This window comes from Pomacea canaliculata, linkage group LG13 (assembly GCF_003073045.1).
Source record: "Pomacea canaliculata isolate SZHN2017 linkage group LG13, ASM307304v1, whole genome shotgun sequence".
Classification (NCBI taxonomy): Eukaryota; Metazoa; Mollusca; class Gastropoda; order Architaenioglossa; family Ampullariidae; genus Pomacea; species Pomacea canaliculata.
In genome coordinates, this window is record NC_037602.1 from 22,680,915 (window position 1) to 22,701,921 (window position 21,007).

The following is a 21,007-nucleotide window of genomic DNA, read 5'->3' on the forward strand; positions in this document are numbered from 1 at the left end:
CTACTTGTGAGAGAATAGTTAATTAGGTAAACACACTGACGTCAAGGTACTACTACTTGTGAGAGAATAGTTAATTAGGTACACACACTGACATCAAGGTACTACAACTTTTGAGAGAATAGTTAATTAGGTACACACACTGACGTCAAGGTACTACTACTTGTGAGAGAATAGTTAATTAGGTACACACACTGACGTCAAGGTACTACTACTTGTGAGAGAATAGTTAATTAGGTACACACACTGACGTCAAGGTACTACTACTTGTGAGAGAATAGTTAATTAGGTACACACACTGACGTCAAGGTACTACTACTTGTGAGAGAATAGTTAATTAGGTACACACACTGACGTCAAGGTACTACTACTTGTGAGAGAATAGTTAATTAGGTACACACACTACTGTTGTCAAAATACTACTGCTGGTGAGAGATTTGAGAGAATAGTTAAGATATACCTGTGTACTTTTGTAACATTGCTGTTTTGACCTTATGGCCTGATATTATTTTTAGGCTTTGATCCCAAGAACAGAAAGTGATTATTCACTCAGATTTTTTGAATTTACTTGGCTATTCTCATTTTCTTTTATTGAGAACAGCCAAATCATTAAATAATAAATAGGCTACTTTAGTGGCAGGTCTTTATCTGCAGAAGAGTAACATTATTGCATTTACACAATGGCTTGTGCTTGTGGTGATAGCTGCATGTGGGTTTATTTCATTGTTTCTTCCAATTTGATGTGGCATGTCTCTTCAATGTGTGAGGAATGTATTTTATAGTTTGACAAAACACTAAGGCTGAACTTTTAATCAGCATCTGAGTTACAAGAGAGAGAGAAAAAATGCAGCATCTGCTCAACCAGCAAAAAGTAGTTAGACAACATTAGTGTCATGCTCTGAGCCCTAATCAAGTACATTAGCAATAGGAGCTTATATATAAAGACAACTGAACAATATGTACAGAAATTGTATAACAAGTGAAAGCTGCAGGTGATATGGAACAATAGCTGTACTAAAATTTCTAGCCTGAAAGTGCAGATGTCCCTTGAACAAGAGTGTTTCAAGGGCACGTGACAGATTGTTGACTGCTGGTGTATCACATAAGGGAGGAAGTTTCAACTAGTTGATAGTGAATGGGCAAATGTGTTTACCAAACGTTTTCATCACATGCATGAAAATGTTTCATTAAGTTACTGATGTATACAATTAAGAACATATAATATTGAATGTGTTAATGTGGCATTATAAATAAATGTTTGGTTTCTATACTGGTGACCACCTTGACCCAACCCTGAAAGGTTCTGGCTGTGCTGGGTGTGGTTATTGTGTAACTAAAAGGTTAAGCAGAAAAAATGGGTCAAGTTAACTGTATATGTGTGTGTGTTGGGGAGAAGGGGAGGGGACGATGGGCGGGCGTTTGTGCGGGGAGAGATGGCATTGTGTATTCACGTGTGCGGTGCTGGCGTCTGTCCCCGTTTGTGGCCATGCATTGACACACTTTATAATCAGCTCCACTTGGACAGATGCCAAGCCCGTGCCAGCTGCAGGGTATGTGGGTCAGTAGTGGCTGCGGCTCTTTGGCCACACACCAGCACTCGGCCTCTTGTGTCGCCACACACCGCACTTTTCCTCTTGTTTATTCTCTTGCTAAATCTTCACAGCTAGGTTTAGCAAGTAGTGCACCACCTTGCCAGCCAGCTCTTTGTGTGACAGAAAGCCTTTGTGTTGGGCGGACATCACAGATGCTACTTTGATCACCTTGTCATGGCTTGGCTCCATACTGTGTCGTCTGCTGAGTGTCGGGCAGTCTCAGCGTGGTGGTGGTGGGTGGGCAACAAATGCCTTGGATGAACTGGGATGATGATGGTAGAGACCGCTGATGGACTCCTTAACAACCTGCAGGACAAGTGTGTCTTATTGTAAGCAGGTTAGCGGCTCTTGGGTAGAAAAGCTGCGTGGCTTGCGGGCTTGGGAGGTCGGCGTTATAAGAGGTCAACAACAACAAAAGGCAGGCGCTATGGCGGCTTGTGAAGGAAATGGAGACACAGTGTCAGCTGGCTATAGGATAGTTTGTAGGATGGCGACTGAAGGCTGCCGACAGACACCTGCAATGGCGCCTGCAGTGCTGTGGCCTCACCACTCCCCACACTGCGCTGGAATGATGAGCTTCTCTCGGCTTTGTGCCAACACCCGCTATCCTCAGACAAGGTGAGAGAGTTTTCCATTTCTTACATTTGCTGTTTACTTCAACTCACATTTGTCATTTGTCAACCTTATCTTGTTTTATTCCCGCATCCTTTAATTATGTTCTTGTGTCCCGTTCGTGGCAATTTGACTTTCTGACGGCTATCTTCTTGTTCGTATTTTGTCTGACAAAGCTGAATGATCTGACCTGCTCTACAGTATAACCACAGTTGTACAGTATGTAGCCACTACAATGATCTGATCTGTTTACAGTATTTAGCCACTGTTGTACAGTATATAGCCACCACAATGTGACCTGTTGTACAGTACGTAGCCACTACAATGATCTGATCTGTTTACAGTATTTAGCCACTGTTGTACAGTATATAGCTACTACAATATGATCTGTCATACAGTTTAGCCACTACAATGTGACCTGTTGTGCAGTATATAGCTACTACAATGATCTGACCCATTTACAGCATATAGCTACTACAATGATCTGACCCATTTACAGTATATAGCTACTACAATGATCTGATCTGTTTACAGTATATAGCCACCACAATGACCTGACCCATTTACAGTATATAGCCACCACAATGATCTGACCTTTGTGCAGTATATAGCTACTACAATGATCTGACTTTTGTGCAGTATATAGCCACCACAATGATCTGATCCATTTACAGTATATAGCCACCACAATTATCTGACCCATTTTACAGTATATAGCCACCACAATGACCTGACCCATTTTACAGTATATTTTACACCATACAATGATCTGACTTTTGTGCAGTATAAAGCCACCACAATGATCTGACCTTTGTGCAGTATATAGCCACCACAATGATCTGACCCAGTTACTGTATATAGCTACTACAATGATCTGACTTTTGTGCAGTATATAGCCACCACAATGATCTGATCCATTTACAGTATATAGCCACCACAATGATCTGACCCATTTTACAGTATATAGCCACCACAATGATCTGATCCATTTACAGTATATAGCCACCACAATGATCTGACCCATTTTACAGTATATAGCCACCACAATGACCTGACCCATTTTACAGTATATTTTACACCATACAATGATCTGACTTTTGTGCAGTATAAAGCCACCACAATGATCTGACCCAGTTACAGTATATAGCCACCACAATGATCTGACCTTTGTGCAGTATATAGCCACCACAATGATCTGACCCAGTTACTGTATATAGCTACTACAATGATCTGACTTTTGTGCAGTATATAGCCACCACAATGATCTGACCCATTTACAGTATATAGCTACTGCAATGATGTGACCTTTGTGCAGTATGTGGCCACCACAATGATGTGACCTTTGTGCAGTATAAAGCCACCATATAATTATTGTTTAAGGACTACTTGTGCATTGTTAAACAGACGTTGGTTGTTTCTTGGTTTTATCTCCACTACCACGATTAATGACTGAGGCTGCTACAGGTGGAAGGATAGACTGGATGGTAGACTGTGTTGCTGACCGACATGTCTGTGCTGACTTGTGCTGTCTGTAGGCTGACTGCTCACTGGGCTGTGTCTTGTGGAGCACACAGAGGACAAATGTTGCTGAGCTAGGTCGAGACCTATTTATAGATGACCTTCTTTCTGATGTGTGCCAAAGGTTGCTTGGGGTGGGGGGTGGTACCCCCGAGTGGCACGTAACAGTTGCCGCTGCCATCTACTGTACACTTTCTGCTGAAACCCTCGTGGAAAGTGCAGGCGCACGAGTGTGAAATATTTATCTTGGGCAAACTTGCCTCTCGTCTCTGTGCGCCGGTCACCAGGACGGTAATCCATATGCTGACGTCATACGGCATCCAGCCAGTGGGCGGATGGGAGAGCAAAGGTCAACGCCATGAGGTCATGTTTCTCAAATGCGATTGGTCGGAAATAGGTTAGTGGTGTGCGGTGATAGAAAGTCGGTCAGTACTCACACCACCACCACGGCCCACACGGTCCCTGTGCACTCTGTATCTCCGCCCTCTGCTCTCATGGCTGACAGTTCTATTCTGCTCTCGTGATCGAGAAGAGCTTGTAAAATCCTCAGGTCGTGAACAGAGCAGCCTGAATGGCCGCCAGATCCCAAACCAAATGACACTACAAGCTTTTTCTGTTGAAATAATTATATTCAGAAAAACTACAGAAATATGCGACAGGTACACTTGCACAAACAGAAGAATGAAACACCGCGCGGTGAAATGATATGAGGGTGCCACCATCTTTAGTTCACCTTTGTGCAGTTGACGTTTTGCTAATACAAGGCGGCTGGACTGCGTGACACGGAGCTACGAGACAGCTGACAATGGTGTTTACCTAAGGTGACCAGACGTCCCGCTTTTGACCTCGTGTGCCGCCTGCTAATCGGGCGGGACGCCCAATGTCCCGCTTTCTGTCTTTCTGGCAAGTCCATCAAATGTCCCGGTTGTCTTTAAAAATCACTTTTTTCGGCGTTTTTTGACGGTGACGACACCATCATCGGCGCGCGTCCCGCTTTCGCCCCAGAAATGTGTGGTCACCTTAGTTTACCTCACATAAACATGTTTGCTGATGACCTGCTTTGTTGTTGTCGCCTCACCTGGCACGGTCATGAAAGGTATGAAGTGCAAGAGCGCGGAGCAAAGTTCACTGGCACTTGACACCTGGGTGCGTACATCATGGTTACTGCAATTTCACTTTTGTGAACTCGGAGTTCAAATAATCAAATAATACTCGGCTGATGGCTCTATCATCCAGTGTGTAACATTCAGAACGTTCAGCAGACGACGATCATTCGGCTGTCAAGAGGTTAGAGTAAGCCGTTAGTTGTTTGACGGTGCGTCTTTTTTAAACTGAAACCTGTGGTTTTTGTGTAAAGAAAGTTTTCTAATTTTCTTCACTGGATTCCAGTTAGAGCCCGTATAGGACATAGTAGCCTGCCGCACTGTGGAAGTTGAGTTTTCTTTCGCCAATAACTTGTTTTTTGTCATATAATACTCGCTTGATGGGCATCATCTTGTCCAAATTAAGACTTTCTATAGTGTCTTGCTTGCTTTTTCCATTGAAAAAAGTTTTTCATCTTGTATCATGCATCGCCCTTTGACTCATGTATGCCGTGATATAGCCGTAGTTGCTGGCACGGCATTAAACACCAACCAACAACAGCAAAATCATGTATGAGCAGGGAAATCCCTTATTGCAAATTCTCACTATCTGGTTGGTTAGTTAATTTCATCTGGGTGTCTTTTGACTTGGCAGTTAGTCTGCTTCTTGAGGTAACTTAATCAGTTGTTCCCTGCCCATGTTGGGGCAGTTTTAGCCATGGGTGATTTGGCAGTGTCCATGAATATGAGCCCTAATAAGTAAGGCTCGTTGAAATGCATACTTCCTAAGTAACACACTTCGTTCCACTTAAGATTAAGATTCTAGTTAAAAAAAAAATGTCAGGATTCAAGAGCAGCCAGGATAATGGATAATGTTGATAAAGTAATGTGTCAAAAATCAAACAAACCTTGAGCAGTAAATTTTGAATTCATTAAAGAGAAATCCTTATAACTTAGCAGACTAGAGTTGTCATAATACAGAGTTATAAAGCTGCTGATTTGTGAAAGAGTTGTCTTTTACCCCAAAAAAGAAGTTCAAGCTTAAAACAGTGTGCTGACTTCAGTATTGTGTTCTCTTCTATTGTTTGGGCGGTCCAGTGGCACAACAGTTAGCGCCTGTCACCAATGCAGTAAAGGTTGGCTGTCCTGGGTTCAGCTCTCATCTCGGGCAAGCTGTTCTTTCTCTGCACGTGGCATCTGGCTGCCTTACTGTGATAAGTCTTAGTTGCTGGCTCAGCGTAAAACACATCCATCTCTTCTATTGTTATTCTTGGTAAAATCAGTTACTGACACAGCACTACAGTGAATCCACATAGAAAGGTTCATGTGGTTTCTAATTTTTTTTTTTTTTTATTACACTGTCTTGTGCCTAAAGAAAAGAAATCCAGTAAGAAGGGGGACAAATCTAAGACAAAAATGACAAGTCTTTCCTTAAATGTCACTTTTGTACTTGGGCTAGTACATAAACAGTGTGCCTGAAAATGAAGGTTGCTAATCAAACTGTAAAACATCAACTGTATCTTTCTCCCCCTCAGCCCATGAGTTTGTTGAAATGTCTGTAAGTTGGTGCATGTGTCTTATTGTGAGTTTGTGCATGTGTCTTCCTGTAAGTTGATATGCCTTACTGTGAATTGATGTGAGTTTCTGTGAGGTGATATATGTGTCTTCCTGTAATTTGAGGCATGTATCTATTTGTGACAGGGTTCAGTTTCACTGCTGCTTGTTTGTTTTATCTTGTGGCAAAGAACTGCTCTTTGTAGTATGATTTATAGCTCGGCCAGCTTTGTTCTTTTTTTTTGCTGTTGTCATGTACTAGACACAAGCCTCATTCAGGGAAGAAGCATGTCTATAAAACCTATTTAGATTTAAATTTTCGCTTGTTAAACAATATAGACATTGCACATGTTTGTGGGTTTTATATTTTGTGTTGCCTTTCCATGTACTAGTAGCTCATTTTATATCATACTTCTCATGAAAAGTTACAGGCCAGAGAGGAAATAACAGAAACCAACTGCAACAAGTGTGACCTTTTGTGCTGTAACATATTTGAAATTCATCATTTGACAGTAAAGGATGAGAAAAATTTCCTTTCTAAACCAGTTCTAAGATACGTGTGTTGACAGTTAAGCCCTCCTCTGAATTAAAACAAAAATCCTAGGAGCTGTCTTAGTACTTTGCCATTTGCTGCTACATCTTTCTGGCATAGACTGGGTGTCACTAGAGTCCAATGAGAGATGGCCAGCCACTCCTTATGCAAGACCTGGAATACCTGAGGTGTTTGGCATTAACACAGCATCCTAGGATGTCCCAGACATGCACCATTGAGAGCCATATAAACATGATGGCCAGTCAGGCTGCTGAGTTTGCTGTTGGTCACCACAATAGCATGGAACCTGGACCAATGCCCGTAAAACTGCCATGCTGAGAGGCTGCACTATCTTGTTTCTGTACCACAGTATCAAAAATGAGACCAAGAGAGGTTCTGCTATGAAAATGGATCTCTCCTAAGACCTTTAGAGCAGTGGTTCTCAAAGTTTTTCGGACCGTGGACCACTTTACTTAAGTAAAAAATATGGCGGACCACCAAGGCCTAAAAATCAGTCTGTACTATGAATTTCAAATTTAAATTGCCGCATTTGTTTCATTTTAATTCAAAACTAAATGTCCTTCTGTGACAGTAGTATAGCAATAAGTTGACATAAAACTACCTTGTTATTTGTAAGTAAAATGTTAATGTGAGGAATGCATCACTTTAAACATCACTTTGTTGACATATGACGACTGTCAGCCGCGGACCACCTGACTTATGTCTGTGGACCACTAGTGGACCACACTTTGAGAACCACTGCTTTAGAGAGCCACTGCCCTGATGAAGATGCCTGGTAACACCGACAGTACCATGACAAAGATTCTTGCTAACACTGACACTACCCTGACAAAGATTCTTGCTAACACTGACACTACCCTGACAAAGATTCTTGCTAACACTGACACTACCATGATGAACATGCTTGCTAGCACAGACATTGATAAATCGTTCTTGTGTTGCTGCTGCTGCCATCCTTGTGGACAAGAGTAAACCTGGACTCATCAGTGAGGGCGCTTTTTCTGCTATCTTTGCCAGCAGACAAGAAGATGGCAGAGTATCTGTCAGATAGCAGCAATTCTGCTGGCTGTGATATTGATGTGCTGTCATCCCTGCTTAGTTCTCAGGTATTCTGCAGTGATGGTTCTGTTGTGCAGACTGTCAGCCTTATGTTCTGGTTGTTGTGATGTTCTGTCATTTGGGGTCATCCAGATTGAGGGCATTGTTCACTGCTACTCATCAAAAATCGTTCCAACAGCCACTGAATAAGAGAACTGCTTTTCCTCAGACATCATATGGATATGGAGCTATCCTGGAGCCCAGCCACAATCCAGTTGCATCAGATGGCTAGATATGCTGTCCTGAAGCCATCATAGGGCCCACCCAGCCACAATTCCCATTTATCAGACATCTTTGTGGGGATCAGGGTTTCTTTACTCCATTTTCATCTCCTTGCTGCTAAACAGCTGGTGAGCAGTGCTCACATTATTGCCTCACAAGATGCGCACTTTATGCGTGAAGTTCACCTGTAAAGATTGACATTTTAATTTATTTTCTGTAGTTTTCATTCATTTTGAAAGTACTGTGGGACAAAAGCACTAAGAGAAAACAGCTATGGGTCATTCAAACCCACATCACAGTTTCCAGCTCATTCCACAGTTCTTTATTTCACTACAGACTCTAATGTACATTCCCTACACAAAACTACAGCTAGTCCTTAACTTTTTGTGAGTAGTATATTTTACATTTGCTCTGTTTTCAGATAGCATGACTCTTTTACGTGAGCTTGCATGTAGTCTCATATTTGTTTTTACATCATCTACTTTTAACAAATATTGTAGTTGTAATATGTCTTTAAAAGGATAGAGAGAAACAAAATTTAAAAAGAGTTGTTTAAATAATCTGATCATGGCAGTATGCACCTATGTGCCCGAGGAGCCTTAAGTCTTATTATTCTCTGTGCTTTGTTTTGAGAATATGTTCTTTTTTGTGATACAAATTTGTACTTTATTGTACTTTTTATATAGTACTATCTATATGTTATCATATTAACTCTTGTCTCTTTGTCTATTGCAGATGTTCTTTAGCACAGCTGCCAGTCACTCAGGCATTGGGGAGGGAGTGTTGTTAGGTCTGGGTAATCCCCTGCTGGACATTACTATCTATACTGACACCATCTTCCTGCAGCGTTACAATCTTAAGCCAAATAATGCTATTCTGGCAACTTGTGAGCATCAGGCAATGTTTCATGACATGGTGCAGAACTACAACCCTACCTACATTGCTGGGGGGGCCACTCAGAACAGCATAAGGGTTGCACAGTGGCTGCTTCAGCGACGTCATAGTACCACATTCTTTGGTGGTGTTGGGGATGATTATTTCCGCCACATTCTAGAAGAGAAGGCTGCTGAAGTAGGTGTGAAGGTCTGCTACCAAGTGCACAAAGACAGGAGGACTGGCATCTGTGGTGCCATCATCACAGGTGAAGACCGCTCACTGGTCACAGAGCTGGGGGCAGCAGAGCTTTTTACAGAAGAATTTCTGCACCAAGAAGACAACTGGAGCTATGTGGAGAAGGCCCGTGTCTGCTATGTTGGAGGCTTTGTGTTGCCAGTTAGCCCCAAAGCCGTTCTTAGCATTGCCCGTCATTGTTCTCTGCGGCAGAAGATGCTGGTCATGAACCTGCATGCCACCTTCCTTGCCAAACATTTCGCTGACCCATCTTTGGGCATCATGCAGTATGTGGACATTCTGTTTGGCAATGGTGATGAAGCTGCAGAGTTCTCCAGCAGGGCGGGGTTTAACACCACTGACATCAAAGAGATAGCATTGAAGACTGCTGCTCTTCCAAAAGCCAATGCCTCCAAGCCAAGAATTGTGGTTTTCACCCAGGGAAAAGATTCAACAATTGTGGCCTTTGGAAGGACTTTAAGAGAAGTACCTGTTACTCCAATTGATCATGAGCTCATTAAAGATACCAATGGATGTGGTGATGCTTTTGTAGGGGGATTTCTTTCACAGCTAGTTCAGCAGCGGCCATTGGAGGAATGCCTGCAGTGTGGGTCTTATGCTGCCAGGGTTGTTTTACAGAACTATGGCTGCACATTTCCTCCTGTCCCTGACTATCCTTAGTAAGTTCGCCTGAAGCAAGACTGTTGTGGAATACACCTTTCCTGTGAAAGAGACCCTTACCCATCTGATCTATTTGTTTGCCAAACAGCCTGGACATTTTAGTTGAAAGGCTGATTAGAATGTAGTTTTTTTTCCCTTACAAATGATTGTGCTTATTACAAAATATAATTTAATTATGAGTGAATGACTGCCTTCATTTTGCAAGAAATAAACCTTCATAGAGTGATTAGTTTAATGTGTGCTGGCAACGCTTGCAGCAACTGTAGCCTTGACAAAGTCTATGTGCTTCCTTGATTTCATGGTTTTGTAGCCTTGACGTTTAGCGTCTGTGAACATCAGGGTTAGTGTCCAGGCTCTTATTGTGAGTACTTATCTTAGAAAGCAAGCAGAATCTTGTCATCAGAAGGAGACTAATTGCTCAGTCTTTAGGAATTACTTTTAATGAACTATTTTCATAGTGTAAAAAAAGAACTTTAATTTGCTGTTATATTATCTATTAGTGTTTTAAAGTAGAAGATTTCTTGTGTGTTGTTTCATTGAAATACTTCCCATCCCCCAGCTGCCCCACAAACATACACACAGATAGGAATTAGTGATTTGAAATTAGCTAGAAAGTCCTGGAAACTACCATGCAATTTGCTACATTATTTTTATTGAGAACTTTTTATATAATTTTTAAAAAATTTAACAGTCTATAGACTGTAGTTCATTTCAATTATTTTAAATATTTTCTTTTATACAATGAATATTGCTTATTAGATATAGCTGGAAAACTATAGCTTGTTGAACTGTCAAATGGTAAACAAGTAGCTTGAACAACAGCATTAATGGTGGCAGTGTGACCTGTAGCACAATGAGCTGTATAAAGACCATCAGTAAGATGAAATATAAAACAGTGACATTTGGTGAAATAAATAAGAACTGTAGCATGGCAAACTGTGTTACAGGATTAGTGTGATGATGAGCTATAACAGTTTGTTACAATTTGAGTTCTTAGTATTTCTCCAGCAGAAGCTCATCTGTTACCCCCTCGCAAGTTAAATGTCTCCTGGTGATTTGGTACTAAAGATTGTTACTTTATCGTAATTAGCACCTGTTTCCTGAGAACCCTTCACAGTTTGTGTGAAAAGCCTCATAAGTGCTTAAAGCAGTAGTGTTGAAATATTGTGTCATGCACGCTCCCAGTTTGTTACCAGTGGGATGCGGTGTACTTCCTATTGACCCATCTGTTGAATGGTATTGACTCTGTCGAGGGTGAGGGAAGGGAAGGCAGCAAGGTAGAGAGTTTGGCACAACCCTCACAAAAGCTTGTCCTAGGGAACACCTTACTTACAGCTGTAAGTTACCAGACTACCTTTACATCTTTTGCACAGTTTGTGACTCTTCATGTATGACATGTACCTGTGAACACTGGTATGTTAAGGTGTGTGTCAGAGTATCCAGCTACTGCTGGAGACAGTTTTTATTATGAGATATTCTGGTGGATCATTTAGTCTTAATAAGTGCATCATTAACAAGAAATGCAGTTACTGTTTATAAAGTGTTTGTTCATTCTTTTCCCTTGTGACATGATATGTGGTGACCAAAAATGGCATTGTGAATAGTCATATGGTCCTGTGAACACTTGTTGGCAGGTGTTAAGGTCTTGAGGTGGTCCTTGCTTTCATCCTATCAGTTTCTCTGTATGTGCCATCATGTAGAGCCTCTGTGGATCATGTATTGTGTGGTTGTTCTAGAGCATTAGTTAAAAAAAAGGGCAACACATTTGGTCCTTGCTCTAAATAGAAGAAAGACACTTTATCAGCAGTAAAGGTGTTACACTGCTGTTTTAGAGATGTTGGGACTGGTTGTTGTCAGAAACTTAGATTTCTGGTTTATCAAAAGAGTAAAACCTAGCAGTAGTGGTACCAACAAGGATTCTGTAAAATTTGTCTACAAACATTTGTACAGGCAGTGGCAGCAGTTGTCCATTGAAGACATTAGAGAGCTGAGGGCATGCTAAGATACTATGGGTGACACTAGAGAGGTGGGGGCACATTAAGGGACCATGGAGGACACTGGTAGATGGGGCATATGGAGGGACTACAGATGACACTAGGGAGGGTTGGGGCACCTTGAAGGATTAGGGAGGTGGCACACATTGAGGGACTGTGGAAGACACTAAGAAAATAGGGGTGCATACATTGAGAGACTATTGTGTGTGGGAGGTTGGTTACACGGAGCAAGGCAGCTAGCCCTGTAAACAGATGAAACATGCAGAGAAAGAACATGCCTGAGATGAGAACTGAATCCAGGACAGCCAGCCCTAACTGTATTGGAGGGACTGTTGGGAACACTAAGGAGGGGGAATCATTTAGTGGAAAGCATCCACTACTAGCCATCTACAAATTTCTGGCTGAAGCCTGAAGTAATAGGAATATATTTTCATGAGTGTAGACGAGAACAGTTGACGTTCGCTGAATGCCATTTTCTATTCTCTATTTTCATATTGTTAGAAAACAGTCGGTTAGCCAGCCATGATATCCAATTTGCTGGCTCAGTGTTAGCTTAGTGTTTTCACTAACAAATTCACCATGTAGTTTTCCTAGATACATGTTCCATTCTATGGAAAAATATTGAAATGATCATGGGTTGTGGTTAGTGCATGTTTGAATCTTGACTTTTAGATGAAAAGAAAAGGAAATATGTGCTGTTTGTAGGAAAAGATAAAGTGACAGAATGTGTTTGCTGAACTGTGATATATTAAAAACCTGTTACCGCGTTTTGCCCTGTTATATTATTATTATTTTTTCATATTCAGCATTCTTCAGCTTTTCGCTCTCTCAAAAGATTGGCAGTGATCATTTGAATGTTGTTTTATATTCTTCATTCTTCAAGCTACCTGCAATAAATGTGCTTTTAGGCAGTCTATGTAACTTGCAATGGATATTGCACTTTCTGTGATCACTGTATACTTCATGACTGGTGTTTTGTATTAATATTTAAATCAGTCTGAGTAAAAACATTCATCAACAGATACTGCTTTTGAAAGTCCAAATGGGATAGGGGAGGTTCAGAATGATCATTGCAAAGTCAGAGAGTTGTGTTTTAGATAACAGATCATAAATGCTGGTTGTTCTTGGTCTCAACAGGTAAAGTGTTTCAGACAAAAGACCATTACACTAGTTGGTGTAGATAGATCAGATGCTTCTTGTTCTTCTGCACTTTAAGATTCTGCTGCAGATGCCAGATGGGTCAGGGAGAGATAGTAGCCATTATCAGCACAATATTGCTTGATGTTGATATATTTCATTTTACAAGAGCTCTTCATCATCATGATTAGTATTATTTCAGTCTGGACTATCAAATGTTATGTGATAGGCAACATCAGTTACTGAAACCAACCTTAACTGCTGCATTTTTGAAAAGAGAGTGTTTTATTATACTTTTTTATGTGCTCCCTGACTCTAGTCAGATAAGGGGGATGTTAAGACATGCATACTTGGCTGCTATTGTTTTATTGAAAGATCCATATGTTTGTGTGTGCATGCATGCGCATGTTCATCAGAGCTAAACCCATTTGCTTTAATTTTGATTGAGCCGACTCCAAACAGTAAAAGCTGTGTCTAGTGTAAATATCAAATATTTTTGATTTTTTTTTTTTTTTTTCTCTGACAAATGTTATATGATTGGTTTTGGCTGTGTTCCTCATCACAAACATTGGTAGTGAACATTATCATTGATTTTCACTCATCTTACTCATTAAGATTTTGGCAGAGACTTGGGTGCACCTGCTGACCTCACCTGGCCCAGGTGCATGTAGGTGAGGAAGAGGGTTACTGTCAGACTTTGGCAAAAGTCAAAGGTGGATGAATATCCCGGTTGTTTTGTATATACAAATATATATCCCTCTATTCTGGGAGTTTTCTGTTTTATTAGTTATTTGGGGTGAATCCATCTTGTTGAGACTGTCAGTTTGATCGTGTATTTGAGTGCTGCAGATGATATTTTGCTTGATCAGTTGATAAGGCGCTCCCATCATTTCTGTCTTATAAAGAAAGAATTCTTTATGAAGGAATGCCCGTCAGTGATTTTAAAAGAGGAATGGATGTTCATTGAAACAGTACTTATTCCAAGCTCATTTGTGCAAGTGTATTGCCCAAAACTTGCAATGGAATCATATTTCTAAAAGATGTGGAATAAGTACTATTTTAAAGAAAAGATTTTATGATAAATTATCTGGATTATTTTTCTAAATTCTACCTTCTGTTGGTTGTAGTAGTTCTAAAAGTGTTTTTAGATGTGTGCTTTTTTTTTCTCAATGCAATTGTTGCATTGCAGTAACAGTTGTATAGGATAGTTACATTGTTGATGTTAAGCTTGCCTAGACTGCCAGCGTTCCTGTTTTGATGTTGCTGGCTGTTTAGAATGTAGCATGGGTGAGCATTAATGTTTTGACTGCAATGGATGAATTCAGTTCAGTTTGTAGATAACTAGGCAGACAAAGTAAAGGATAACCTACAGACGGACAGTGGTCTGTCTTGAGCCTTAGAGCGATTGGTTACATGCTGCCCTGACAGAGCAGTTACATGCTAGCCAAAGCTGTAAATCCTGTTTGCCGGCCCATGCTTACTTGTGACTGTGTAAAATGTTGCTAAAGTCATACACCTGTGTAAGCAACCATCAGATACTTACCTTTGAACATTTTTAAAGTTAACATTTTTTTTTATCTCTACTTAGTGCATGGAAACTGAATTATGACTATATTTGATGGCAGGATTTTCATGAGCAAGACAGTATGTATGCTGGCAGATTTGATGGCTGCTACATTTTATGGGATTGTGAGATAAATCAGCTGTAGTGAAGTATGTGCTGACTTGTTGTCATGTTATAGTGTACAACATTTAGTACTTACTTATGATATTTGAAGTATGACCATATCAAATGTCATGCTCACTTAAAAACTGCCATCTTAAAAAGGGTGAAAGAATTGCATCTACTTGTTGCTGTTACAGTGTGTTAATGCTTTAATTTTAATCTAGAAGTATTTATTTCGTGTGTTTAAACTCTGTAAATAAAATCATGCTCACAATGGGCACAAAATTGAAAGAATTAAGTATCCTGTTTATATAGCAGTATGAGCACACATCACTTCCTAGCAATGAATTTTCTTGCAAACATTATTTTATTGTCAACTTTAGAGGTACCACTTCATTTGAATGAAGCTTATTCAGTTCATGGTGTCAGTTTAGTAAAATAGTGAAACACTTGGTCCAGCAGAAAGGGGTGTTCAGGAATTGCTGCTAGTTCAAGGTCTGTGTCTTTGGGTTCTCCCAAGAGCTTACTTAGACTTGCACTGTCCCTCTCTGTCTGCTTAGTGAGGTCCATCAAAGGATAGTTGTTAGATGCTGGCCTTGCAGACAATCATGCATGTGCATCCTCTAAATAAGTAAGGTCTCCCTCTCACGCACTCAAGCACTAGAGCTGTATGTTTTGATCAGTGCTCATTGCATTTAGTGGATCTGGTCAAAGGATATCATGAGATGCCACTGTTAAAGGGGAGACAAACTTTGCTGTGTTGCTCCCCACTTATTTATTGTCATGGGAAGGGGAGCCACGTCATAGTTGTAATGATGTGAAAACTACATTGACATGAGAAGAGGAGCCTGTTATAGTATTAATGACAAGAAAACAAGATTGACGTGAGAAGAGACGCAGGCATGGCATTACTGGTCAAGCTGTGAAGAATAATGGATGCAACACTTGCTGGCACTATTCCTGCATCCGATTGAGTGCATGGGAAAAAGTCTACACCTCACACCAAGACGCCCCCCACCTCTCGGTTACATATGGTTCCATTGGTTTGAAATGCCATCACAAAAGTATATCACCAGACTGCTTTAGTTATAAAATGAGAGAAGAGAGTAATTTGTGTTGTTATTTTTTGTAAATTAAAATTCAGCATGTTGACAACCAATCATGGGGTTGTGCTAAGCATGTAAACAGTAATTTTGAAACATTGGCCATGAGCTAAGTGGGGCCCATGATAAAACTTACATAAGACATAACATAACACATATTATTAACATTATGCCAATTACATGACATGATATATGCTACATGCTGTGATGTGCATTATCTGGGCTGACCTTGGTGTTTCAGTCACCCAGTACAACAAGGATGTCCTTTTTCAGAACTGCCTTCACAACCTTATCTAGTTGTTGGTAGAACTCTTCCACGGTCGTGGGTGGAAGTTGGAATGTATACTTGGACAATGGTGACATTGTAGGACTTGCTCATAGGGCTGGAATATGATGCTATAGAAATTCGCCTTTATTATTAGCTGAGACACAGATGGAGATCAGCCTGCAGGATACAGGTGTACAGCTGATGACAGCTCTGGCCACCTTCCTGTGCATGAGGAAGCCCATGTACTCATGTCTGGTACCTTCCCCACTGTACCACAGTTTGTGGCTGTTGTCCGTTGTTGTTTCTCCAAATCCTGTCCATCTGAGCACTGACAGTCCCACCATGTCCCATTGGTACCACTTAGCTCGTAGATGAGCTGTTGAACTTATCTGCACTAATGTAAAGTATGTACATTCCATGTGCCAATGGATGTTCCATGCTGTAACACTGTATATAGCAGGTTAAGTTGATAATCTCTCAGCACCAGCATTTGATAATGTGCACATGACTAATGATGCTGGGAAATGTGCTCACCTAGACTTATAGCCTTATTGACAATCCTTGCAACATTCAAAATCAGTTGAAGTCCCATTACACCTCCATCCTATATCTATATTTGCATCAAATGTTTTGAGGATTGTTCCTGTCGGAAAATTCTTGAACATAAATCACATCTTTCTTGTTGCAGCAGGAGCCTTCATCGTTTTTCTAAATTATCAGCTCATTTAGCACAGTTCAAAGAACAGATAAAGATAACATTTAAGAAGTTATGTGGTAGACTGTGCAAGTATGCCAAAGTGGGGGAGATGGACACTTTTTTTGTTGTTACTAAGGAGGATAGAAAAAAAAAATTGGGAGAGGAAGAAAAAAAGATGCTGAATGAAAGACATGGTGTGATGTTCGACAGGTGGAAGTGTTGACAGGACCAGACAAGGGGAAGCAAGGCATCATTAACTGTATAATCAAAGAGCGCAACTGGGTCTACGTGGAGGGCCTCAATTGTGTAGGTGACACTTTAGTCTAACACAATTAGGTATCTTACAATCTGACTACTGAAATTTAAAACCTTGAAACCCAAATTTTTGTAAACAACTGCATCATGTATTCATTTTAGAATTTAAGTGAAATAATTTTTTAAAACACCTTTTGTAAAGCCTATATTTAATGCCTGACAGTGTTATCTATAGGATTTTTTTATCTCCAGCATTGAAGTGTAATTTATGCATTTAGTATTAACAGAGTATTTTGTTTATAAACATTAATTTTGAATAATAAATTTTACTTTGTATATATGTCAAGCAAAGATGATCATGTCAGTGGTAACTGATTCCTCCCTATGTGTTACCTGGTTGTTAAGAAATATCGTTGGGTTGGACGCACCAGCACCAAACCTGGTTCAATGATGAAAGAAGAAAAACCACTACTTGTAACATCAGAAGTTGCACTTGTTGACCCCTCTGACAGGTAAGTTTTGACTATGGTTTGCATACCTAAGAGAATGCCCTGCAGAAAAATGTTTTCAAATCTGAAATCTAGTTTATTTACTTAATTGGCAGTCCGGTGGTAGGTGTTCCTCAGTAGTAACACAAGGGAGAAAAGATCAGTTTTAATACTTTTAGCAGGACATAAAACAGCATTCGTAGCATGAACACAATCTTTTTTATAAAAAAAACTATTATTTACAAAAATGAAGGAAAATGGAAACCACGACAAAAACAGGCTTGCAAGATAAGTGTACTGTGCTGGTACCAAGATTTGTAACTACTGGGTAGACCATGCTTGCATGGTTACAGAACTTGCTGAAGCCACCACCCAGTCATCTGACCACTCGTAGTGTCATATAAGCCAGCCTCATGGAATATGAATACATTGACAACCACCTTCTCAGTTTTGAAATTAAGAAAATAAAAGTGTACACGATAAAGTTGCATTCGAAATACTGAGGCAGTATTGAATTACTAGCACCATTGTGGCAGCTTATTGGCTTCAAACAAACCCAGCCACAATCTGTGCATTAGTTTTGGATCAGCGTTTGTGACTGAGCAAGTGAGATTACTGCACTAGAGAATGTTAGTGTAGACCCCAATTGGTGCTCAAAGATTAATATATGTCGTAAACTATGGGGCAGGAGTCCATGGATTTGATAGGAGGTATGATTTCTGTCACCCGGTCTAACACACTGTCGATACCCCCACCAAATCACGTCGACATTTAGGTCGAAAGTTGCTCTCCTGGTACGTGCAGGTGCGTCTGTGCAGGCTTAAATCGCTCTCTTGGGTTGTGTCCTTATTTCCTCAAGATTTTTTGTCGTCTGAGGCTAATGGTAGAACACGAGATTGTGAAAACTTGAACTGCGAATTCACTTTGATGTCTTCTCCCCAAAAGTCTCTAGCGGAAAGCGCTGAGCTTGCATTTAGATCTTTCCAGGGCAACATGCATTCAGTTGGTCAGTCACATGTCACACCACAACCAATCACGCTTCACAGCTATCAGGAGTCTCTTGCGTGTGTTACATCAATTCTAAAGAAAAGTTACGTCATTTCTAGAGAAAAGAACAGATGTGTAAACCCACACTATAGCCCTAACCCCACTCTTTGTGACAATTTGTCTCGTTACATGTATTAACAAGTTTATTTTTAGCTATCCATGCTTTAACTGGCAGAAGTTCTTAGTGTGTGATGGCCAAGATCCAAAAGGAACAAGTTGTCAAGGTGATTATTAACTGATCTCAAGACCTTTGTAAAATATAAAGTAGGATGTCTTTTTTCATATTCTGTCATGATAGAATATTAAGACCACATTTCTTTTTTGTTTTCTTCAGTAAAGCAACCAAAGTCCAGTGGCGCTTCACAGAGGAGGGCCAGAGAATACGTGTGTCACTTCGTTCTGGGCGAATTATCCCTCTTTCCAAGATAGCTGAAGATGAAACAGAGGATATGGTCATGAAAAGTGCTTATACAGGTGGATGATGAGAGCAGCTTATTGCTAAAAAACTGTCTTCCCAGATAACAAGAATTGCAGTTACACATCAAAATATGTTCAAATGCAAGCACAATCATAGCAGTATAGTTGTCAAAAAACAAAAACAGCCCCAACATCATCTTACCGCCATCCATCCAGCGAAATGTTGGGTGAGACGAGAGGGTGGTGACATAAAGAGGGTATTATGATCTATATGGCTCTGTTATCATCTGTAGGCTGCTAAGACAGGCATCATGATCTATGTGGCTTTATATCATCTGTAGGGTGCTAAGATGTGTCATTATGATCTATATGGCTGTGTATCATCTGTAGGCCGCTAAGACAGGTACTATGATCTTTATCATCTGTAGGCTGCTAAGACAGGTATTATAATCTATATCATCTGTAGGCCGCTAATACAGGTACTGTTGGTGAGCCTTGTCAGCTGCTAACCTGATCCCCCTGCCGAAATATTCTTGTGGTCTAGCTTAACAAGTGGTAGTCGGCATCACTATAGGGATGAATTGCCAGTAGTTGAAGAATGGAAGTGATTTTATTTCCCCAAATCTGAGTGAATACCACACTTATGTTGAAATACACGTGTGGCAGAAGCTGGTAGAGACATTAGCTGAAGGTTATTTGGTCAGCAAAAGTTTGTTTTGGTGCAGAGTGCAGCACAAACAGTGCTGTCTTCTGATGGTGCTCAGCACAAGAGCCCCCTCTCCTTTTAATAAAATGGAAGGTACTAATCTGGCAGGAAAGGGTTTGGTGGAGGCAGTTGAAAAAAGTACACGAGCTCAGTGTGAGCTCTCAAGTCAAAGCACTGCCAGCAGAGATGTCAGATTGTACCCAGAAGAAAGCCGGCATTTCAACCAGCAGCCTGCATGAGAAAAAAGCAAGCCAGTGGATGGGCACTTGTATGCTAAACCAGCTTTTCCATTTGTTTCTGTGGATATGCTACACTGCATGGTGTACCAGACAGGGGTAGTGTACAGTGCTTTGGAGACATAGTTTTAGGCTACACAATCACATTAGAAGCTGCAGGCAATAAGCAAGCAGTTGCAGTATTGGTTTTAATGTCAGGATACGTTATAACCAAGGATGCATTCTGTGGTAGACTACCTGGTTAAAAAGGTAAAAGTTGTCCCCTAACCTTAGCTCCTCTTCCTCATTGCCTTTCCAAAACCTTTTAGGAATTTCATCTTCTTGTTCCTAATCGCTCTGGTGGAGCATAGGGCTGCAACTACGGATCCGGTTCTGGGTGTCCCTTTCCAGTTTGGATCATGTCATGCCAGCTGCCTCCACATCACTGTGGACCGATCTCCTCCATGTCAGTCTGGGTCTCCCAACCCTGCGCCTCCCTCTTTTTGGAGTTACCTATTCCCAACAGCTAGGTCAACTGGGAGTGTGTGTGTGTGTGGTTGAAGTTTGCCACTTAGATATTGAACCAAGCGCACCTCCCAGTTTGGATGCCAGTGGTTTAACCATTTCCCTGGTTACACATACCTGCGTAATTAAAAAAGATGTTAGGTCACAAATACAACTGTTTGATGTAATTGTAGGCATCTCAGTGTACATTTCTGATGTCAGGGTTTCTTTTCTTTTTTCTTTTTAATGCATATGATGATATTTTTAGTTTTGTAATGCTGTTTATTGCTGTTTTCAGAACAAGACTGGGACACTAAAGCTGACGATCTTAAAAAGGTTACCTTTAAACCAGCTCTGTCAACATTTGAGGATGATATTAAACAGCTAATGGGTGTCAAAGACCCTCGTAAACGGGCACCAACATTCTGGTACTAAATTTGTCATTACAGCCACGACTTCCTTGTGAATAAAATTTTGATTTGAGACACAAC

General features: G+C 40.7%; 1 protein-coding gene across 5 annotated transcripts in view; it reads left to right on the forward strand.

Moving 5' to 3' along the window:
- Positions 1–21,006, forward strand: part of LOC112553664 (adenosine kinase-like) — a 29,133-nt gene extending 8,127 nt beyond the window's left edge. The window contains exons 3-6 of one of the 5 annotated variants that reach the window (XM_025221028.1): positions 17,095–17,190; positions 17,545–17,651; positions 19,009–19,148; positions 20,815–21,006. In XM_025221028.1, the coding sequence (XP_025076813.1) occupies positions 17,095–17,190; positions 17,545–17,651; positions 19,009–19,148; positions 20,815–20,951 (480 nt within the window). In that variant the 3' untranslated portion in view covers positions 20,952–21,006. Of the gene's footprint in view, positions 1–117; positions 5,007–8,963; positions 15,111–17,094; positions 17,191–17,544; positions 17,652–19,008; positions 19,149–20,814 lie in introns of those variants that run through there. The other 4 variants (XM_025221026.1, XM_025221027.1, XM_025221025.1 and 1 more) reach the window with 4 other exon arrangements.
- Position 21,007: the final 1 nt, after the last annotated feature.